General features: G+C 33.8%; 1 protein-coding gene and 1 long non-coding RNA gene across 3 annotated transcripts in view; one reads left to right on the top strand and one right to left on the bottom strand.

The window, feature by feature from the left end:
• The window catches only part of LOC147909792 (uncharacterized), a 114,362-nt gene that overhangs the window by 55,198 nt on the left and 33,379 nt on the right, over positions 1 to 25,785 (top strand). Inside the window, exon 1 of one of the 2 annotated variants that reach the window (XR_015545240.1) lies at positions 15,388 to 15,477. The exons of the other annotated variant lie outside the window; for it this stretch is intronic. This is a non-coding gene — a long non-coding RNA (uncharacterized LOC147909792). Of the gene's footprint in view, positions 1 to 15,387; positions 15,478 to 25,785 lie in introns of those variants that run through there. 2 annotated transcript variants of the gene reach the window in all.
• The window catches only part of Octalpha2R (alpha2-adrenergic-like octopamine receptor), a 102,771-nt gene continuing 92,752 nt past the window's right edge, over positions 15,767 to 25,785 (bottom strand). Inside the window, exons 2-3 of the mRNA XM_011060610.2 lie at positions 24,949 to 25,326; positions 15,767 to 22,598 (exon numbers count right to left, since the gene is read on the bottom strand). Of these exons, the coding sequence (XP_011058912.2) occupies positions 21,924 to 22,598; positions 24,949 to 25,326 (1,053 nt within the window). The 3' untranslated portion in view covers positions 15,767 to 21,923. The remainder of the gene's footprint in view (positions 22,599 to 24,948; positions 25,327 to 25,785) is intronic.

Genomic DNA, 25,785 nt, shown 5'->3' on the forward strand with positions numbered 1-25,785 from the left:
ATATAAAATCTATTTATATGAAATATTTTCAACGAGATATCATAATAATGCTGACAATGCACATATAGGTAATGCTATATTTTAGTTATTATTTAAAATGTAAATATAATATCTTTTATTAACAAAATCAATACCGCGGGAATTATAATAAATGCGAGTTAATATATAATGAATAAAATAAATTAAAAATGTAATAAAACAAATGATTGATTGCAAGATATGTCAATATAATTTATTTTTTAATATAAGACATCTTAATAATTAATTAAGTTTCAAATTAATATTTACTGAAGGAGCGTATGTGTGTAATTTAATGGAAATTAAAACTTCGTTATCTATTCACACATAACTGACTCAATCTATTAAACTAATTTAAGTTTTAATCAGTTATGTATGATTTATAAACATTTCTGTATGACAAGTTATTGACACTTCGATACTGATTGTGAGAAAAATATTTTACTAAAAATATTTACCTACAAATATTTATAATAGTAATATAGAAATGTTTAAAATATTTTGCATATATAAACCGTTTATTATTAGAGAGGGTGTTTATTCTGTTACATTCTTCATCATATTTACTATAATTGCCATATTCATATGTTCTTATGTTACAAATGACAGTTTACATTATTATCTCCATAATGGGTCTCGAGTGCATCATCAAATGGAAACTATAACTGTTAGTTTAATATAGTGTAGTTTAATATTACGTAAAATAATCTTCGAATAAAAATATATTGCATAATAGCATGTTGCGCGCACGCGCGCGCGGCATAGATCGATATAAAAGTAAAGTGATAATTTTGTTTGGCGAAATGAATTTTTTTTTATCCTTTAAAAGTAATAAATCATTAGATTGAACAATAGAGATTGAAAGATTACAATAGTTATTGTTGAGATAAATAGCTTACAACGCATGTGTATTATTATACAATAATCATTCTCGAGCGATCAAAGGATCAATAAGATAATAAGGACGTTAGTGATTTAAAAAACGCATTATATAGTTTTCCTCATTATTCCATAAGAAAAGAATTATATTTTTCTGTCCATATAAAAATTGTACATAGCAACTCTACAAATTTTTGAAATATAATATTGCTTGATGTAATCGAATTTATAATGTTGTATCTCCATCTGATAATTTTTTGGCGATAACTTGATATCTATCTTCTCCGCAATGCCTTTTAATTTGAAAATTCCATTGGAATTCAACACGTTTTCCATATCGTAATTGTAACATTTAATATATCATATACTCATACAGTATTCCAAATTCCGAGTTGTCTGGTAGTGACACTAATTAAACATCGTTAGCATATATGGTAACTCGTTCGATAAAGGGCTTATAATAGGCTCAGATAAAAAGTATAGCACACCGAGAGGCCAGCACAAACACCACGTAATCTGCAAACCTCTTTTTATTCAAATATGTCTACGATCATGCTTTATAACATTTTGCAGACATTTGATATTAAGCCTTTGTTATTGTTGCGAGAGGGTCCACTTATAAAACTTTTTTTACGCAACAATTACACAGGGTGTTTCAAAAAACTATTCAGCAACTGTACGGTGATACTATACACCATACTGATTATGAATAATAAAGCTGTAGTGTGAACATAGGAAATTCAACTCTTCTTCTCTTTCTTTTAAGATATAAACAATTCTGTATGCTAGTATTATAACTGACTTATTTGGTTTCTACGTGTCGCATGCGACATGAAGATGTATCTCAGTATTTACGAATCACGTTCTGAATGTTCTGATTCAATTTCCATATCCACTTTATAATGAAAAATTTTATCGGGAATCAATAAGTTGATATCAATTAGTTACTACGATTAGATGGGCATTATGGATAATCATCTTACTAGATATTTACCTTGTAAATCGGTGTTATTTATCTCAATTTCTCTCTTTTTTTAAATCGTATATAATACGTAGAAGAGACAATAAGTTATGATACTATAAATGATAATATAAATTATTTATATCTCAGAAATAGTTAAACTTTCGGCTCTCTCTCTCTCTCTCTCTTATTCATTAAGGCTTTTTTATTCAGTATGATGTATACTATCTCTTATATAAATGCTGAATGGTTTTTTAAACATCCTGTATATGAGACAACCAAGTAATGATCGGATTCATGTATATCGTGCCGTAATATTTTATTCATTTTTAATTGGACTTTAATGAATGACGTATATAATCGCTAATACAATTACTCATTCATTACGTATATATGTATATATATATATAATATATATATATATATGTGTATAAGTTTACATCTATGTAAATGGCAAAAAATCTTTATGTCAACAACAAGCAAATGTGTACAATTATAATAATATTATTGGCAGTTAGTATATATATATATATATATATATATATATATATAAAATATATTTAATACGGTCTCAAATTAATATAATTATATTCGATTCGATTATTTTGTTTATCCGCATCAACCGTAACCGAATTCGCTGTCTCTGCGCATGACATTAGTCACGTCAATAATTCATATGTCAATGTAACGAGGGACCACAAGTAATAATTCTTCTAAGCGGCATTTATAATTTCTATTCATTATTCAATTATACGTAAATGATATCTCTTTGCGTCGCATATCTTGGTAATGTGACAAAAGGTGCTTTCTCATTATTGTTTTTTTTTCTTGACTTAACTGATAAATCTATCTAGAAACTGTCGATAGACTTTTTTCATTTATCTATGACACTAATTGAAAAGACTTAATAAATATTACTAAAAAGGATATATCATTATAAATATCATATATCATTATCTTTCATTTAAAAAAACGTTTTATGTTACATAATTAATTAATTTTGGGATCAATCGACAAGCACAAGTGCCTTGACGATACGTACAACTTTGAATGACGTAGCCAAAATCTTAGTATACAGTATAGTATTGAATAGTTCTATTCACACATGCATTAATTTCAAAGTTTGCACTCTATGACTAATATATTAATCAAATTTTAGATACTGATTTAGATACCGACATAACACAAAAATATTAAAATCTTTTCTAGGATAATAATGTATTGTGAATTAATTAATTAAATGTATAAATGAATTCTCATTAAAGTAAATAAATTTTTGTTAAAATATATTACATTTGACTTTCCGAATAAATCGATATGAAAGATTTAAGACGTTATGTAGGGCTTCATATGCTTTTCGAGGATCACGAGATATTCTACTTTCTTTTGCTTACGATATATACAGGGTGGGCCATCTATTGGTACGTTTTTAAAAATGCGATCAAATGAGCATACATTGATATTTTTTATTAATTTTTTTTTTGTTGTGAAGCTAAAAGTATCCGCGTCAAGAATGAAAAACGATTTCGTTCATGTGGCTCCCTCTACTGGCCTTACAGTATGCCATTCGGTCACCCCAATTATTAATGACATTTTGGACTATTGTTTTTCAAAGCTGGAATTGTCTCACACTTTGGGCCACAGCCTCAATATTCTCGGGTGTGCGCACTGTCCGAGCTCTGGGACCACTTCTGTCATCCACTAACATCCCTTTCTCACGAACTTTCCTCACCAATTTGCGTATAGCTCCTTCGGTGCTCCATATTTCTTTTCAAAATTCGTACAGTTTCGGCGACACAGCACTGACTTTGAAAATAAGTTTTTAAAATTTCAAAACGCTCTTCAAGAGAAAACATGTTGTTTCGTGCCGCGGACGGTATGACTAATAAACTGTCAAAATTTCGGGTCTGTAGCTCGTTCGGTGTTGCCATACGACGAAATTCAAAAACGTACCAATAGATGGCCCACCCTATAATATATACATCCATTTTCTTCTGTCCTTGACAAGAATTCGATTGTCAGACAGGGTTATTCCGATCAAGGACACTCGTTGCTCGCACAATATATATAACGGCGTAATTCACTCACCTGCCTTGAAATTTTTTTTGCCTGTTGAATGAAGAAGACATTTAAACAGAAAAGGTCAGGTTGTTACACAGAAATATGGAGACAGATCTAGTCTATCGATCGTAGCATTAAACCTCTTGGATTTTTGTACTGAATTTTCCAAACTGAAAATTCCATTGATATTTTCTAGAATATAATTTCGATGCAGCCGTCCAAAATTGTAAAGACTAAATATTTTGAAAATTTAAAAATTATTTGAATTTTATTACATGGTTGCAATTTTTTTTTTTAACAAAAATCTATGAAAATATATTAATATTAAAATCTATAAAAATATTAATATTATAGAAATTATTTTCATTATTTTCTGAGAATATTCAATATTAAGTGACAACATCAAAACTTAAAATAACTAATTCTGAAGATAAAATCACGCTGTTTATATATAAATTTCTTGCAATTCAGCGAGGAATTCTCGAGCAATGTGAAAGGACGGGCGCATGTGTTCACACATGAGAGATACCGGCGGCGACAAATCAAAGTTACGGACGGAATGGCTGCTCCGCTGCACTGTTAGGTACCCGAGAGAGGATGTTTCTATAAATCGGGAATACGGACTTTCGACGACGAACTGCAGACCGAAGGTGCTGTGCAAAAGAAACGAAGAATCGAAGAAAGAGAAATGTAGAATGCGAGGGAGAGAGAGAGAGAGAGAGAGAGAGAGAGGGGGGAAGGGAGGGTAGAGAAGGATCAGGGATACTGAGTGAATAAAACACCGTGTGGAACGTCAACAACGGGCGTGTTCGGATACTCGAGAGACGCTGAGATTGGATTAAAACTCAAAATTGAGTTGTCCTCTCTTCTCTCGAGCTCGCTCTCAAATTTACTTTGCGAACTTTCCATATTCCCGGCTCTCATCGCGATACGTTCGTGTCTACTTGTGGTAAGAGGAATGATGTCTTTACTTTCTTTCGACGGACATCGGAAGTTGTCCACGACAAAAGACAGACTTCGAAGTCTACGGAATGTAATCTGGTCTTGCATCCTATTCTCTTCGCATCTTCGGTCTCGGTCAAATGACCGCGGTGGCGATCAGAATCCCTTTGATAGAATTTTCAAGTCGAATAGGATTCTCCTCTACTTGATCACGCCGAGAACTTACAACGAGTAAAGTTCGTCCGAGAGAGTTGCCATCCAACAACGAGGAACAGTAAGATAATGTCCGTTGTTAGACATGGAAAGATACTTTACATCCCTTTTTATTAGAGAGAAGATCTTTTATAATAAAGAAACGGAATTCGATTCCGATTGTGCACAAAGCGATATTTATCTTACCTTTTCTATTATACGATTATTAAATGATTAATGATGAATAATAAAGATTCCTGAAAAGAAGAGCTAGAAATTTAAGACAACCCAAAAATTTACAAACGTTATATTTATTTAATTTTAAATTTTGTTCTTTTCTTATGTTAAAAATTTGATCAAAAAAATGAAAAAGAATAATGCTACATCATGCAAGAAGTTGTTCTTATTTTTCAAGATCATTATTAACATACGGTAATTACGAATGATTGCTAAATATGTATTGATCAATTTCATGCTATATATTATTCTCTATATGCATAACATATCATGCGGATTATCATTTGGCTAGTTTTCGTTACGTCGCAATTTGCTCGATTAATATTTCAAACGCCGTATGAACGATTGCAAATCGCATACTAGATGATTAATGTGAATTTACAATAAAATATTCATGGGTTCACGTAATTAGAATTTCTCTCCCAGCTGTGCGACCGAAATTTCAATCAATATAGCGATAGCTGTAACGAGCTCTAGCGATCTCTGCGTGCTTAAATTGATTATTCCCGATTTCACACCGATTTCACACTTCAGCTCCTTTCGATGAGCGAAACTCAATTCTCTCGATTGCTACTGCCGCGAACTATTGACAATTGATATTGATTAATTACAATCTCGATGACAACAGCACTTCGTTCTTTTGTATGTTTGCGTCACGCACGATGTGATCTTATATACGATGAAAACTCATTGATCAGAAGTGCAATGATCTCGTTGAAACGAGAGAATCCAGCATTCAGACTCTGAATTATTATGATGTAGACGACATTATACCTCATGCACTGTGAATTATGTGCAAGGAATAATCAAAGATATTTGTCTCTATCTATTGTAACGATGTTTATCTCGGATCTTATGAATAATAAGAAATACTTTTGCTCAAATATCGTTTTTTAAAAAAAATCTAGTAAATAAATTTATATGTAATACAAGAAATGAAAAATGTTTTTATTATTGTAAAAAATTTTCGATATACACATTTCTTACTTTTAGTTACATTTTTATTTTGTATTTATTTTTAATTACACAACAATTTTGTAATTTGTAACATTAGAACATTTTAATAATACAAAGATTTAAATTAAAATTTTATTATATAAAGCAAACTATAATATTATGATTATTTTATATAATATTATGATTATATATACATTTTTTTTACACAAAAGAGGAGGTATTATTTTTATTTTACTTTAAACTGGACTCTATCCTTTTCTCTTAACGGAGTGGGGGATCTGTGTGGCGATTCATGTTTATAATATACCTCGCAAATTTTGTACAAATAATTTACCTATTAGATAGTTTTAATCGGTTATTAAAATATTTTTTAATATAAAAATTAAATTAAAATATTAAAATATTAAAAAAAAAATATTTTTCTGTTTAAAATATTTTTCTTTAGAATATATGTAATAAAATTATATTGCGCGATATATCGTCGATTCGATTAAAATAACAAGTATAGTCGCAAGTTTTTCAATTAGTTCATGGCGTATTAAACGGATTCAAAGACAATGTACTGTTAAAGCAAGCACTGGTTGTACCAAATTGAAACATGACGCGTAATTCAGACGTATAGCATAGGAGACTGAGAGAAGAGTGCAAAGGAAGCATTCCATATCGATATACCATGCGTAACGAATTCAGTTTCAACTATTACATATTTAGTATATATTAAATATTTTTACTTCATTTTATAAGTAATAAAAATATCAAATAGATATCCATATTTTTATTTATTTAAGAAACATAACAAGAATTTTAGTATTAACGATGCAGATACTATGTAGAGAGAGGGAAAAAGACAGGAAGGGGAGTGAGCGAGAGAGAGAGAGAGGGTGGGGGGGAGGGAGAGAGGGAGAGGTACCAATAATTTGTCGTCGTGTTTTCATTGCACGTAATTATCGGACTTAGGAAGTTTCACTAGTTGGAAACTTCGTTAGAAGATCTTTACTGTAAGGAGCTTTACGTAAGCTTTTGTAAATCCCTCTGCATTAAATATAATCGGTATATCGACGAAACGGATTAAAGCCTAAAGTGGCTGCGGCAAATCGATAAATTTCTTTCAATAATGAGAATAGTTTCGTAATTAAATCATTTACTTACCTTTCAGCGAAGGTCCCATTTGACTCGTTTCTTTTTACGGAAAAAGTAAAAAGTAATTTTTTCGTGACAAGAAAAATTGTGTTAAGTGCGGGAATAGTAGATCGGTAAAGAATAAGACGTTGAGCTCTTTTTTCATTATTTTTTATAAAATCAAGTCATAGCGTACTGATAGATTTTTTAATGTCAGTATACATCATAGTTTACTCTCGTTTCTTGATCTTCGTAGCATACCCGCTCATGACGGGCGTTCGGTCTATCTCGCATTTTCGATAGTCGTGTCGAGATCGATCAATCGTCCGTCATTGGTGCACTATTGAGAACACGATTTGAGCACAAGGTACAGCGAACGTAGACCAATAAAGCTATTCGGCCCTTCTCGCATTTTGCATTTATATCTTTTCATCGCTGAAATACTTTGATTACCCGCCTTTCTCTCCCTCTTTCTTCTTCCGTCGTTCCAAACTCTCACCTATAACGCTGTCATTCACACGCATACACGCACGCATACACATACATTTGACTTCTTCGTCTCTTCCCTTATTTTCTTCCCTTTTCTCTCCATCCGTTTACTTTAAGCGTTTAATAAGGAAGAGCACGGATATTCACTCGGAGAGAGAAGTATTATATGTTAAAAAAAAATAATTTATTTTATTTAACGCAGTGTCATTCTCAGCCGCATTTCCGATCGATTTAACGTCTTATAACATTATTACGCAGTATTACAACGATTCCGCCTTTCCTCGTTGGTCGATTTGTTCCACCTTTTTTTACGATTTTTTTTCTTTTTAATATGTAACGAACTTATACGAGTAGTAGAATATACACGCCTTAATACGGTCGATTTATTAAATACAAAAATTATTATCGCTATTGCGAACCTGCGTGTGCTATGAATATTTATATCGTACAAAGCATATCTTTCTCCCTCGTTTGTACGTTCTCTCTTTCTTTTCTTTCTCACTTATATGCCTCTCCCATTTTCTCTAACTTTCTTTACTCGCAAACTTCTTTTACGGAACACATCGTCATTTCTTTCGATTATTCCTATACCGGACACCGTCCGCGCTTCGATAACATTCATGTTTGCGTATAGCGCGCGAGAAAGACTCGGATCATCTTTTAGATTCTGCAAATAGAGTTTTTCTTTCTATCGCGAGAAGAGTGAACGGATAGAGAAACCCATGCAAATCCGTCTTTCGATCCAAATGTTTCATTTCATTCTCATCATTTCCGGACTGAGCTCATTCACCGTTCTCGTCGCATCGCTCATAAATAATATATCGTAGTATATATTCATTATACAATTTTTTTACTGTAACTCATAAATAATGATAAAGAGATAGTTGCTAAGATAAACGCTGGCACTTTTTATGACTTTTGTCACGCGTTTACCATTAAATTTTAACTACGTTAGCTTTTATGAGCAGACCGCCGTAAAAATTTATGTGACGTGTGGAGGGCTTGGTGAACTTTTTTCCTCGCTTCATTATTCGTCGTTTTTCGTACGAAGGAAAAGAAGCATTTTCCACATCATTCTTTTTGAATGAATATCATATTTTGATATTATAATATTTTTCGGTTACGTGCGCTTAATTTCAATTATCTAATCGTGTTGTGTCGCATCTTCACAATATTTTTGTGAAAATATCGTAAATTCGAATTATAAAAAGTTACTCTCTCAGGAGATTAGATTTGTGTAATGAAAGATGTGCAAGTATTTTACTCTAAATAAGAAAGAAAACCACTGAAAGTTGCGCGGAAATAGTTTATCGTCAAAGTGGTTAAAAGCTTTAATGCGTTAATTACTATCGCGAAGATTTCGCACAAATTTCTTGACGGCGTAAATTGGTCCTCCGATCGCTTCCAGGCACAATTAAGTCCGTTGTGTAAGACAGAACTTGTTCCATTTCCAATAAATAAGTCTATATCAGCGGTAATAAATGCGCTTAAAGAGAAATAGGAACGCAAAAGGAATGAAAATTCTATTTATTTTCATAACAATTGTGATTTAAGTTACGTTGTATTTCTCAATTTATTATCTTTCTTTATATTGGGAAAAGATCATTCCTTCACAATCGCTTCTTTTATGTTATTGTACATATTTTATCTTGATCGTTATTTGCATTAGCAACTGTATGTACATAAGTATAATATTTTTTTCCTTGTACACGTTATATCGAGAATACATTATACATACAAAATTAATTACGTAAACTTTCATCAACTGTACAAAATATACAGTTTTTTTTCTTTCTAATAATTTCTAGTAATTTTAATGAAAACAAGATAATTTATTCATTGACCAAATTGCTGTTAAATAGAAGGAACATTTAATTAACAATATCGGAATTTCAATAAATTGTTACTTGTTTCGCGATTTATCGACCAATTCATGACCGTAATACAAATTGCTGGACCTGTTCTCTCGTTCGTTAGGCGGAAATGCGGCGAGAACGACGAACGGCTCCGTCCGTTTTTCCCTTCTCTCTGTTTACTAATTACGCTTCACAGTACGCCCGTATGTCCGTAACTAGTCGGCCGAATATATAGACACAGACGAATACACGCCGAGGAAGGAATGGAAGACTTTTATAGATCAAATTTGACGTAAAATGAATTCCACGCCCGTACATCGAGAGCGACGTACGGCATTTTTATTTGGAAATAGAGCGTTATCAATGTTATCATTACATATCTTTTGTATATATTCGCTGAAGTGCATGTGTACATCGATTTCGCGCAGTGTATGTATTCGTATGCATGTTTTTTTTGTATGCATGTGCATTATATGTCTATTTTTTTATTCCAATAATTTGCACGTATACGCACTGTAAAAATGATATAATTGCGTGTGATAAAAAACGGAGCGGAATGTCAATGGTGCTCTTAAACATATTTTATTCTCAGTGAATTATATATCTATATATTTTATATGTGTATATGCATACATACATATACATATGTGTGTATTGTGTGTGTGTGTGTGTGTGTATTTGTGTATGCATATATACACATTTGTTTTTAGAAAATATTTACGACCACTATTATATATAATTATTAATCGGACGCACGATATATATATGTATATATATATATATATATATATATATATATATATATTTATGAATGAAACGCAGTGCCTGTTGATTTTCTTTTCACTATTCATAATTTTTTAACAAGAGATGAAAGGAGATTTGGAGATGCTTGTGCACAAAAGAAAAAAGAAAAAAAGAAAAATGACTCTTTCGTGCATAGAATATATGTGTGCGGTTTGAAAAGTGTGGGTACTCTTCCACACAACTTTGTCATACGCGCGTTTGTTCTTCTCGTTTCTCGAACGATGTAAATAAACTATGAACAAAGATAAAGCAGCTTTTTTTCAATGCGTGCGAGTCCAGATGTATGCGTGCCGAATAACCCCAGTATCATCTCGCTGACAATTCAAAATGGACTATAGACTGTAATCCCCGTATAGACTTTTTAATTTAATTTTCCCGGAGAGACAATAAAGAGAGAAATATGAAATAGATATAGTGTATATCTGAAATCGACAGTTTTGCAGAAATCACAAGTTCTATTATTTTCATTTTTTGCCCGATGTCATTCCCTATTAGTAAAATAATAATTGTTATTTATATATATATATATTTCTCTATTTTTTTACAAAGTTCGTGAATGAACGAGAGTATCACGCTATGAAAACTTGATTGCGTGCTGCCGTGTTTTGGCTATTACATGACAATAAATTGATTATTAATGAAACAAAAAGTGGGTACTGCATGTAGCGAATTTACATGTATAGGTGCACGACACGAAGCGGAAAACTTTTTGCAGCTTTTACTGCGTAAATTTCTCTAAATGGAATCCCATCATTCCGTTGTGCTAGCGGCTTTAAATTTAATTTGAATCTTTTGCGTGTTGTAAAACTAGATCTCGTGGCGTAATACAAAACGACGCAAAACAACTAGTATATATGTATGTGTGTTTATACGTATATATATATATATATATATATATATATACTGCTATCACACGGAAGAGTCAGTATGTGTGAATCGAATAAATTACAAGATGTTGCGAGATCCACGTATTGATATTTTCAAAATTCACGTTTTTACGAGACTATAGGTATACCTGAAATAAAAATAATATCTACATTTTTAAAGCTAATTGATAATTAATTAATGTAAAAAATTTGTATATATTACAAAAAGTGTCTGATAGCTTGTCACTTAATTTAACTTTACATATTATCATTAATTTGCAATAATTTCACGATTTACGACTGCGAAGCCTTCAATTAGGAGCATTTACACTTCATTATTTAAATTTCTACTCAAAAAATAAATTTTATAAATTACTGATATTCTCTGTTTTACATTTAATTGTGTTTCATGAAGACATACAGTTTTAAATCACAAGATTTTGAAAGCTTAATGATAATACATGTTTAAAAATGTACTACAATCAAAACGGTGCAGGTATTTAACTAAGCGAAAATGCTGAGAGAGAAGCGTTAGATTCAGTTGTCATTATTTATGGATGGCTGTGTGTTTACGGCGTTTACAACGCAAGTGATGTAATTTCGGAGCATACGTCTGAAGAAATGCTAATGAACGTAGTGTCGATGATAACAAATGATAAAGAGATAAATTTCTTCCCGAAAACCTTTGTCAGATCCTATACCTCGTTAACTTTGACAACATATACGAAATGCAGTCATATTTAAACGGTGACGATTCACAAAGAATTCGAGAAAAGATAAGGCATATTTTTTCGCCGTATTATAAGTACAAAGTGGAGGAGTGCATCTTTGCAGGAAAGAGTGTCAAGAAGAGAATGCTCGTGAATGTCATTTCGTGTTGCGCAACGATTTTTTTCTTGATTGTTCAAGCATTATTTATTTGTTGTCGGATTACTTAGTAGGTACTTGGTAAATTTTTGTCGGCGTTACATTTACGGCGAATCCGTAATGGATACGTCGGATCCTGGATCATGCGGTGATCGTGGATCGAGAACTCAGAGGTCTCACGCAGAATGCGACGAGTCGCATCGATTCATAGGTAAAATGATTATTTATAAGCTTTTTTTCTCAAATATATACAAAATTAAGTGCGATATACTTTAATCAATATTTTTAATATTATTCAACAAATAATAGAATATTCAACACATTTTACTAAAATATTCGATATAAAAAAGTAACAAGATTGATAATAATTGAAAATAATTTTATAAATTATACGTACGATATTTATCTTATTTTTATTTTAAATGTATTGAATATATTGTATGTATTGAAATAATGTGTTTCCGTAATATATCATTAGTATTACTTTTCTGAAATTATTATTATAATTAAATGAATTAGGATTGGCCGCTTTACTTATAATAATCAATTTTATTCTGAAATATTTTAAAATATTTGTTTGAACGGATCTATCATTGCTTGAACAAAAATATCAATAGATTGAGATGTAATTATTTCGAGGATTAAAGGTTTAACGAACGTTTTCACATCTTGAGAAAATGAGAAAGTGAGAATATTTGGATTGCAATCATACATTATTATTTTGTAAAAAGGAAAAGTTTGTAAAATTAAAATAGAATGCGATAAACACTGAAATATTTGATACGAATAACTATGACGTTACCATATTATGCGTAGCAATATTCTTTTAAACTTACACTTATTTTTCATAGTACATTAGCGTTTTTGTCATATCGATTATCGCAGAAAGTCTAACCGTATTGCCAGTAAACGATAACTGCTCATGTGGTGGAATCGTTGTAACGTCGAAATTGACTAAAGACGAAACGTATCGCTGAAAAATGCATGCTACAATCGGCGATATAGATGTAATGCTCGTGAATCGATACTCGTCAAACATACTCATACCGCGAGTGTCACCTTATTACGTAAGGTAACGTGTAATAAGCTACGGTGACGCAAAATACGACTCTTTTTGCATGTCGGACCTCAAAAGCGTGTTCAGTTTTCCAAGCTCGATTGGCAACAGCATGCTACGCCGCATAGAGCGAGATCCACAAATCTATAAAAACGGACATAAGACATTAATGAGATCTTATTATTATTTTGTAATGTTTGAATATATTCGTTAGAGTCGGCGTCGTATGAGATATTTTCTTTATGTAGCGTACTTCGTTGCAGAATGCAAGTTTATCATGCATGCTGCTTGTTACGACTTGCATCGTTTGCTTTTCCACTCGATGATAGATACTACGCTATTTCCCGCGCATGTTTTGCCACGTGTAACTAGCGTGATCCGGTCGTAACAATCGTGCAAGCTCTTCTTTTCGTTCTCCATCTACATAATCGTGTTACATCAATCACGTCTGTGCTCCACACCAACGCCGAATCTGTAACGAGCCTTGTTTTCTAATATGCCATGCATTACAATTTGCAAAGACAACGGACAAGGAAAAACTGACATGAAAATGTGCTTATATGTATTGTGTAGCGTGAACTTAAACTATCTAAAAAGAAGAATGTCAATTTTTATAATAATTAAATTGTATAATTAGACCTGAGATTTATATTTTACGTCTTTTTTCTTATGTGCGGTGTAGAATGCTGTCACTCTTAAAAATTTCGATTTTGCTGCTGCAAATTATTTGCACCCTAGATGTAGCATATCGTTAAAATGATTATTTATTATTATTTTCTTGTATAGCTATATAAATATAATTTAAAGAAATAATTCTTTTTAAAAACTTTTAAATTATAACATTTTATATAATATGTGTATTTTAGATTTTTTAATAAATAAAATATTTTAAATTAAAATCGACACGTGTATATATGTGCGTGTGATGTTAATTGAAATTAAGAAAAAAGTAAAACGATATGCGATCGCAGGTTTAAACGAAGAATAATATCCCTAATAAGAATATTTACGTCAATCAATGTAGCTGATACGAATATCTGATAATTTAGAAAAGCTAGGAACGCTAAACGTGCTCTCGAAGTTTTAGTTGTTTTACACACTTAGAATTCGCTTTCTGTGTCGACCTAGCATCGAATTTCGTAACGCGCGGTCGCTATTGTCTCTATAGAACTCCCATTAAATGGACTGTCGTAATATTCGATTTTTTAATTGGGAAATCAATATACTTATGATATCTATCCCTACATAAGAAGTCGCCCATAGACTAGAGCCAGTCTCCTCCATGTTTCTTTCGGCTCTATTTATGTTAAACATGGAGAATTAGCTGGCAGCTCGGCATTAATTTCTATTTACATAGTAAAAGTTTCTCATAAATAGCACTATTAATTATATTCGTAATTTCTTGTTTTTATCTTTGTGGTAACATTATACTCTCATTCTCTATAACAGATAATCAACGCTATTAGATAATAGAACTTTTGCATCGATAATAATGAGTACTAACAATGATGATAATAACCGTAATATGATGATAATAATTTTAATGATATAATATCGATAATAATAGTATATAGTTTAGTCTTCAATATATATATATTATGTATATATAATCTCGTAATATATATTTTATATATATATATATATATATATATATATATATATAGATTCTCCCGTATTATAATAATACAAGTTTCATAATATCTCTATAAGTCAATCGTTCGTACGTATGCGTGTGTTTGTATTATATACATATAATATACGTTTTTATATAATAATTTTACGGTAATCGAGATAGCATAAATTTCTACATTCTCTCTCCTACTATTTTCTCTCGATTTGTAACACACACATTCTCTCTCTCTCTCTCTCTCTCTCTCTCTCTCGTCCATGTCAATTTTATGTAGCATTGTTCTCAACTCCATTGCACACTTTGAAAGCGTTTTAGTGATATCACAGTGATTTCATTGCTCCAATATCATCGATAGAGTAAAAGTCCGCCGGCGACTCTGGCGCGCGAATTCGTCGTGATACACTCGCATGGTAATCGCGAGCGCTCGTTTCGAATCCGAGTCGTCCAACGAGCGCATAAATCTAGCAAGGCGATGATGGGAACATAAATCTCGGTCGACACAAACGACCTCTTCGTAACGAGCACGGGCAACATTTAAAAAGGTATGGTGAAATACGAGCTACAATTATTCGTAATGCACAAGCATATAACAAATTTATGTTAATCCAATATGTGAAACTGACGCGATGATCATTTATTTTGAGTTAATTAATCTGTCGGATAATAATATATTGTTCTTTTCCAACGTATTGTTCTTTTTCACCTGATATTAATCGTGATTTATAAGAAGTTATAACTTTGATTGTGAAGTACGAACAGTTACTTTTCTTTGTTACAAAATGTGCTTAATAGTTTTTGTATTGTTATAACTTCCATTTATGTGATATAAAGTTTTCTCTCTCTTTTTTTTTTCGCGTTGACAAAATTGACAAATAAATGTGATAACATTTTTCTGAATGAATAATTTAAGGTACACACTGATATTATGTTGTAATTTCAATGACAAATCAATTAGTGTAATTTAAGAAAATTAGGAAATAATATAATTTTAACACTGGCCTACATGAATTTGGAATACATTCTTTCTTCTTCCGGGTGAAATTTCTCATTATTCTGCAGTGAATCGACTGTCGTATGTACAACTGCAGCGAAATGAATTTTCTTCACACTCGAATAATCCGGAATGTCGTCTCTCATTCGTATATATGTGTATGTGTGTACCCGATTCGCATAGCTATAAAAATTCCTTCATAAAGTCGATGCGGTTCGCTTCTCTTGAAAATTTGGAAATCTGTGCCAAATAAAGAGAAATCGTAGCAACCGTGTGTGTGTGTGTGTGTGTGTGTGCGCGCGCGCGCGCGCGGATCAAGTATGATATTCTACACGCGCGGTCTCGATCGTAAGATAAAAACGCCGTTTTATCGCGGTTGTAATAAATCGCGGGGCGCGCGCGCATTATATTATATGACGGCGCTCTAAGTCGCGCGTTTCAGTTCAGCGGAAATGCTTAATCCGCAGAGGGAGATTGGGCAAATGGGCAAATGAAGTCTGAGCCTCGAGATTTGTGTTCCCGGGAAAAACGATCTCGGCTCGTTCACCGTCGCGTTTCTGTGCTCTCCTATCGTCCGTCCCTTACCTTTCCTTCCCATTCTTCTATGAAGAATAAACTTTTCCGCCCCGCCACCTAGTTACTTGCAACTAGGACGGACGGTTCGAAGTCGGCAAACGCGGACCAACATTAATTCTTTTCCTCTCCTAGGGGAAAATCCAGAGCGATCTCTCTTTGTCTACCTTTTTGTAAGTTTTCGTACGATAGCGAGATGGATCTGACGACGATCTCGCGCGACGCAAGAACCACCGCCGTCGGCGTATTGGAAATAACAGATAGAATCGATCGGTTGGATCCCTACTTTGATTAATAATATCTATAATTAATAGTTTTAGGATATTAATAATAGTAATAACAGAGTTTTATATATATATATATATATATATATATATATATGTATATATATAATATACACATGTGTACAATGTATGTATCGGTTTCAAGTGCATTCGCATTGTGTCGTATAGCGCTTTGCGAGTGGCGTATTGTGCACCATATTAGAGTCAGATTGCACGGATATAACCGAAATAATCGTAGGAATTAGATACAAAGATCGTTGCGATTGTTACGATTCTCACGTGGATTATGATAGCTTAATTTGAAAACTGTCACTGTACATTATAGTATCTTAGAGAACATCGTGTACATAAAGTAGATAACTGACACACATAGAGATTTTCCGAAAGAATTGTTTGCAAAAAATCTTCACCACGCCTAAAGCGACTGGTGTTACACGTATTAATTGATGACAATTGATAAACGGTCATAATTTTAATTATTTACGTTACTTACATTTATCTCAATCTTAATGATTTGCGCTATTTCTTTGCGTGGCCATTTATATTTTATTCGCTAATGTCTTACATATTTAAAATCACTTATGATATTATTTTATTTGTATAATTCGTTCATATCAGTGCGTCTATATACTTGTATCTCGCTCTCTCTCTCTCTCTCTCTCTCTCTCTCTCTCTCTCTCTCTCTGTCCCTCTCCCTCTCTCTTTCTCTCCCCTCCCTCCTTCCCCTTTCTCTCTGTCGATATAACCAACAGAATGAATGGTATAATTATAGCATAATTCAATAATCGTCTCTGTCCATGTAGAATTCGCAAATACTAAAATATTTTACGTATAATATTTTTAATTTTTGTTTAATTATTCCTTGGAATTGTTACTAATAATGTTCACGTCAGAAAATTTTATTTTCAAATATTTTTTGCTTATTAAAAAAAGTCGTAAGTTGTATTAACATATAGTATAAAAAAATAGTCATTTTGTGTGTGGAATTATAATAATAGAAAAAAAATTAATAATATATAAAATCAATAATATAATTTTTAAAACGCATATAAAATGACCAAAGAAATATGTGCGGGTTAAATAGAAGTGTTTGAGGGAATTATTTTATATTCATCTATATATATATATATATATATCTTACGTGAGATAAATATGCTAATTTCTATATTAAACAGCTGGTCTCGCATATGTGTGATATTAAATCAAAAGATCTTTTGTGTTGATAAAAATGAAGGTTGAAAAGTTTTTATTTGAGCAATGAGAAAATAGCTTAATGGTAAATTAGATTAATTATTAGCATAGATTAACAGAAAATGTTTTTAAAATATAATATGTGAATTATATATATATATATATACGTGTGTGTGTGTGTGTGTGTGTGTGTGTGTATGTGTATAGGGATACGCTCCAATTAGTTGATCTAAAAAATCTATATTTTTTCTTCTTTTCAGCAAACAGTTATTATTATCATTAGAATCGAAAAAAATCACGTTTTCATTTTGATAAAAGAAAAATATCGACCAATGGTCAGGTTGTATTTAAATTCTCATTAAGTAAATGTAACTTTACACGATCTTGTCTACATATTTGTCGTATAGCGATTCAATGCAAATAATCATGGCAGGTCCAATAACCGTGGCATTCGTGCAATCGATTACTACGGTGTGGAAACACGCGTCTCTCTTCTCTCTCTCTCTCTCTCTCTCATAATGTTTCTCTCATTTTCTTTAGTAAAAAGAAAGGCGATGCGCGTGTTCTTATTGATCCCGCGGCTATGCTAATAATCCATTCAACAAATGCCACAGTCTTATCAACGAATTCCACATTGGTTCCCTCACATCAATTCATCCGATCAGCTACTATCCCTTTGAATTACTCTTTTTCCATCAACCACTTCGACTATCATCTTATCAGGGATCAGAAAAAAGCAGGGAGTAAATCAAAGAGGAATAATAATAAAAATCCAAGAAAAAAGAGAAGAAAAGAGAAAGAGCAAGAGGATAAAATAGAACTAAAGGAACTAGAGTTTATCAATTAGAGTTTTAGGAATCTGTGCAGATAAATTATATTATATACAATTAACTATAAAAATAGTAAGTTAAATTATATATATATATATATATATATATAATAGAAAGTATGATAAACTATTTATACAACTACAGTTAATAAATTAAGGTAAAGACAAAAAAAAATAGACAAAAATTAAAAATCTTGAATAGTAGGAACAACATTACTAAGAAAATTAATGCTAATGACAGTTGAGAGAAATCCTGAGGGAGTCTTAGAAAGTTAAATAGGAAGTATAAAGAAAGCAAGTGATAGAGAGCGAGACGCGAGAATATATGTACGCACATACGCTCGTAGACAGACAGGCATAGACATGCATACTCTTAAACATTACAGAACCAGACGCGCGAGATGTATTTATCGATTTATCGTTGTGGTGTATTGCGCGTCACGTACGTGCGTATGAGCGAGTACATTTCCGCTAATGCACGCGCTATATTGGGCATATAAGATTTATGATGCTGGAACTTATCGTTTCTCTCTCTCTCTCTCTCTCTCTCTCTCTCTCGTTCGCTCGCCAAATCGAATATTATACGAGATCAGCGAAGAAGAATGGGCTAACATTGTCTCTTTGGAAATTTCGGAAGAAGAAAATCCCGGAATCTCGCGTCGTGATCTCTTTTGAAGAGTCGCTGGAAAATGCATTGCGAAGATCTCGATTTGATGGAACGAAGTGAGAAATATTGTTACCCGGTTGTGTTTCCGTAGAACAGCGTAGCAGGTGTGCGAGATATCGTTCTCTCTCCATCTCGCATCCCGCATTTTCGCGTATGATTATTTCGCGAGAATCTCATTCGTACTGACGTAGAAGCATCTGTTTACTGGCAGATTTTCTTACAGGATTTTCTGTCTTATGGAAATAATATTCTGTCTTAGGTCTCATTAATATGCGGTCTCATTAATTGGCAGATCTATTCTAAACCTTCCGAGAATCAATCGGTCGTAGTTTGATCATTCTATCGTTCATTTGCCGCTTTTCCGGTTATTGTAACACAGTCAGGTATAGAATACATCCACTATTCGTATGTTGAGCAAACATAACCGAAGTGTTAAGCGATTGCTTTGATTAAGCGCTGATCAAAGTCTTTGTTGGTGACGAGGAGTAGTAATGAAGTACCGGTGAATATATTTATGTATATATATATATATATATGATTCTTTTATTTTTATCTAGATTTGCGATTAATTTTGGACCCTGCGATGTAAAATGATTATTCATCGAGTTTGGACAGCGTGCCGTACGCTGCCGTTCGTATGTACATACATACGTACATACCTCGCATATATGTACGGACAATGCATGATGGAGAACACAACCTGCGATTAATCGTTTTTATGCCGATTTACTCTTTCGCGATATCTCGTTTAATCGTTTTCAACGAACGAAAGATTGATTATTATTGCTGTACAGTTAGGCTATAATAGAGGAACCTGTTTGTAAAATAGAACTTCTGTGTTTCTTATATTTGCTTTCGTACGAAAGAAACTACATGAATATACTACGTACATACGCACACCAGCACGCATCCATATACCCTACACGTACGTGACAGAATTATTAAATCCTATACATGCGTAATCCTTTCGTTAAAAGTAACATCGAAGATTCACGATTGGAACGTCGGACGTTTAAAGGGGCTATCTCGAGCCCACGACGCGCGAAAAATCTAATTAGTAGGAAACGTATATCATATGTAATGTCTCGCGTTTTCATTTATTTGTCAGTAGATCTGCCGATGATCTTCAACGTTGGTGTTGACGTAACCGATCACGAATCACGGTGTTCATAGAGTATTCCTTCCTCCTTCGATCGCGTATCTTTTATCGCAATCATCCATGCAACACGTATAAATATGCATACGATTGAACACTCTTCAATTTATACGTTCTGTGCGATTGTGCGTCCTTTACTCGCAGCGATAAGCTACTGGCCTCAGATAGCGTGCTATGAAGTTTGCAACTCGTTCAATTATTTTTCCACGATGAAACTGAGGGTGTATCTACACAAACATGTGCATGCTGCGTTGCATATACGCAAATTTGAATTGTCATGCCTTTCATAAATGTGACATGAGATTAGGCACGGAAATAATATCCTCCATCCATAGCACGTTTCTCCCGCTTGCGGGTTTCGCTTCTTATCCTCTATATTCTTTTTGTGGAAGAAGAATCGTTAGAATTGGTAAAAAAAATGCGCGGGGGATGGAGGAAGGAGCGATATGCTGCCTCTTGGTCTTCGAAGCGATTCGCTTTATAAGGTACGTCACAAGTTCGAGTAAGTAAGTAATCCGTGCGCGTGGCGGATTATATTCCCTTGGCCAGCCAAGCGAATAGTGGATTTTTCGTTGATCTGTCGCATGCAGCATGTACAAAGTTCGTGTGAGTTGTGTAAAAGTAGTGGAATTCGATTCTCTGCTCGTTAAGGGGGACTTGTTTAATGGATCTTTCTAGTGATTGAAATGTATTGAAAACACATTGTATCTCAATAAGATTTTTCATACTCTAGTTTTACCATTTGATAACGCAGAAAGTAATATTTTCTTGAATTTCGACGATTTTATGAAAAAAAAGTTCTTTTCTAATCAGTTATAGATCTCGCGTTTTTTGTAAAGAGGTAAAGTTGATTTGACGGTCGCAAAAGAAGTCAATTTTTTGGAAGATAACAACAATTCTGAAGGAACATACGAATTCAGAGACGTGTGCTGTCTCTTCTCGATTCTTATTCTTCACACGTGCGATTCTGCAGTTCTTTTCAGTGCTCGCTTTGTATTCCGAAAAAATCAGCGGGAAAACTTTTTTCGATCCGAAACGCAAACTTCTCGTCTTGTCGTAAACTTCTCACATTTCCGATTCCATCTTTCGCAAATGTTTCCGCGGCATTGTAAAATTTCACCTTCTTCTTATGATTAAAGTTTCTCTCGAGGATAGCTCGAGGAAACAGATCGGATGTTGCGCGATGCGATCGAGAAAACATCCTCGGAGTACTATCGGAGTATTCTCTCATACCCGAGGACGGAAAGTATAATTATCGTTAGCGTCTCTCTTGGTCGACGCTGACATATTGTATCGCTCACTTAAACAATATTCGGCGGAAAGCACGGCGGAAATCCTTATTGAAGACTGTATAAATGAAGGGATTCAACGCCGAGTTGGTGTAGCCGAGCCAGAAAGCGATTACGAAGGCTTGCGAGGGTATTTCGAAATCAGGAAAGAGTGGCTTGACGATGTAAAGAACAAAGAAGGGCAACCAACAAGCGATAAAGCTGCCCATTATGAAACCCAGTATCATCGTGGCGCGCTTTTCCTTCTTCCTTGCCAGTCTCCTCTTCTCTCTCTCCGGATCGCGTTGCTTCATCTTCCCGTCGGGCTCGTCCTTGCCCGCGTGACGCCCCACATCAGCGTGTTCCCTCTTCGACTTACCTACGTGCTTGCGGCCGAAGATCGGCTGGCACAGTCGCAGCTTGAGTGGTTTTACCACCGCGCATCTCGACACCACGCCACTATCCGACGACGAGGGGTCAAACTCGGACACCATGTCGACGTCGATACCAACGCTGGGCGCTCGGCATCGCGCTGCCACCGCCGCCGCCGCTGCCGCCGCCGCCGCCGTCGCCGATGCCGATGCCGATGCCGATGCCGATGCCGATGCTGATGCCGGCACATTTTGACTTCCTGTCTGCCCGTCCCCGTTCACCGACAGGGTCGCTTTCAGGTTGCTCTTCTGCGCCGGTACCGGTATACTCACCTACGACAAAATACGCAGTTATCCTATATAAGTATAAAACATTAAACATGAACGATCAAACATTTCAATTTCTCAAGTCATTTCTTTCTTTTTTATATACATTATAATCGTCAGGTATAAATCTGATATTTTAAATTACTGGTACAAATAAGTTTTTTTTTTTATAATATTTAAGAAAGTTGAATGGAAAATTATCTCTCGCTTGAGGTAAATCTAATGTTAAAATTAAACTTAAGTAGGCAATCATCAAGTAATCGCTGCACATTTTATGCACGTGCATATATGTGTGATATAACAGTCGCCATATCAGCACTGTCAGCGCTACGTGGGCATATTACTTTGCCAGAACAGGTTCTTTGCAACTTTCTAGATACGCAATATTATAAACTGTTAGTTTTGAGATAAGATTTTGAATATGCAGTAAATTTGTGAAACATTGTTGAAAATTAATTCACCGCGAAAGTGAAAAATTCCCATAAAAAATTTCTCAACAATCATATTTCGAATTTTTATACGAAATAAAAGTTAATTTAAATGAAAACTTTATTGAAACTTTATTAAAACACGATACACGGTAATAGAATATTATAGTATTTTATAGGTGCTGTAATATTCTGAATTGTGAAGTCAAGAGCAAATTATTCATTTCCCAACTCCTTTCTTTGTTAAAGTCGATCAGTTCCACATGTAAATTTCTTTAAATCTCAGAAATCTGATAAAATTGCACGTTACGTGCGTCTATTCTCATGCGACGTATGATTTTCATACGAATGGGCAAGATTATCACGAGACTCTTTTGACATGCAGCTGTTATATGCGAAGCCCGGAGGTAACAAAGGCGGGCGTGTTCTTGCGCTCAAGTTTGAATGAGAATTCGTGTAATTGCGCGACAGTCGAAATGGGAAACTCATCCCCGTGCAATTATCTCCCTGTCTCGGTATAAAACTGTATTTTCGTACGTAATTACGAACAACGCGAGTTCGTTCAGTCATACGAATTTTCCTCGGTGTGCACCGCCGCATAATCTTGACAAACGAATGGAGTCCAATCTTCTTTTGCAGCGTGATTTAATGCTTAATACAAAAAGTGATTTATTCTCCGCAATGTATTGACATAAGGGAATGCTTCACGCAGTTTAAAGGCTGTACTATTGAAACAAAACGGATATGCGAAACGATTCGTGTCTTTCATTGGATTGGAAGCAGTGCATATTCATTTGCCGTAATATATGAGTTATCCCATATAAATATTACTCAATAGAGTATCGATAAAGTTACTAATGCATTAGTAACTTTGCGTAATTATAAATCTAACCTAAGCTATCGTCGTATAAGCGCATATACATATATGTATGTATGTACATGTTTGAATATTGACTGACGTATCTCGACAGAGAATATCTCCATGTTGTCAAAGAGAGGAGAGAGAGAGAAAGAGAGAGAGAATGCGTGTGCGTGTCATATATTAATTTTATAATGTTTGACGTAAAACAATATGATTGTCATCGGTAGAATATTCTCGATGCGAGTTTCAATTTATCAAGATATCGATGTATAGTTTACGAAAAACGATAAAAGACCGTAATCTGATGGAATATGGCAACAGACATTCGTATTTAGATCGATTGATCGCATATCCTGATTCGCGATAGTGATACTGCTGCCGTATTATACCCTCTTTCGCTGGGATCTTTGTCCAATTCAGCTCTACGAACTGTATTCCAATACGAAATATCTGATTCCGAAGATTTACTCTGGTTCTATTTTTATGGTTCATACGAGATATTGACGATATACGATGAGAGTAATGGTGAATGATGTTGGTATGTCCATATAAAAAAAAAAATAAAATAAGGAAAATATCTTTTAAATTCGAACATTTCCTTGATATATTTTTAATGTATTTATCAGACCTTGCATTACGTGATTACATATTACAAATAAATAAAAGTAACATAATTTAATAGATACTAAATTTGAGATTGTTACTCACTAAATTAAAGTCGTCAATCGTAATTCAAAATCATAATATTGAGAAAGAGTTACTCTAAAGTTAATTATTTTATTAGAGATTAAGTTAGAAGCATCCATCGCAAAGGCATCTCAAGGTAAGTGTCGTCGTATGAAAAAATTTCTGGAATTTGAAAAATGAAACTAAATACCGCGCAAAGTATAATAATTTCGAGATACGAAATATTACAATACTTTTATAATATTTCCATAAAATTTTTTTTATGAAACTATAATATCTATATAGACTATAATAATTCATGTGTATATATATTTCCTGATATAATTCTATTTCAAATTTCGAGTCGCAGAAATATCGTTGAAATGATTCGAAATTCTACCTTCAGCGTATCCTTCTCTTCCATTGGTATACTAGTGCCTCCGCCAGGATCAGCTTCCGACGTGCTGACGTCACTAGCGAAGTCACATGTGACAATCGGTATCTGGACCGGCTGGTTCTCGATCGTGGCAACATTTTCCATAACTGATCCTGGAGGCTTCTTAGTGTCGGTTGCCGGTGTGCTCTGAGTGAAACTGGTCTGCCTGATGTCAGGCGATTCCGGCGGTACCACACGTGGACGGGGCTGCTTCCGGATGCCGCGACGCGCGCGAGCCTTGGCAGCGAAGTATATACGTATGTACACAAAGACCATGATGCAGGATGGGATGTAAAAGCTGCCCAGAGCAGAGTAAAGGACATACCCGATGTCCTCCGATAGCTGAAACAAAGAAAAACGGATTTCTTCGTTTCAATTTTGCTCTTGTATTTTGCGACAACTTGATATTAATTTTAATGTCGATACTAATTTTTCTATTTCTAACTTTTTCCAATTAGAAACATTTCTCTTAAATATAGCCCTCTTTAATACACACATAACATTTAGGTAGTACAGACAAAAGACAAATAGCTGCGCGCGAATAATTAGTTAATATACTCTACCCACTTTTACATTCTTGTAACTGTGTAAATGTATTTCAAGATTAACAGATGTACTTCATTATATCTCTTTATACATCAATCAACATTTAACGAATTTGCTGGTTATATGGGTCAATTGATTTTCTGTTGTCATTCGCACGATATGTTCGATATCTGTAAGTGGGTGCAGTAATTCTTCGAAATAAATCCCCTGTTCTGGAAAGCACTCTAACTTTGGCGCTCTATTTCTGAGAAGATC

This window comes from Acromyrmex echinatior, chromosome 5, assembly GCF_024713525.1.
Source record: "Acromyrmex echinatior isolate Ae372 chromosome 5, ASM2471352v2, whole genome shotgun sequence".
NCBI lineage: Eukaryota > Metazoa > Arthropoda > Insecta > Hymenoptera > Formicidae > Acromyrmex > Acromyrmex echinatior.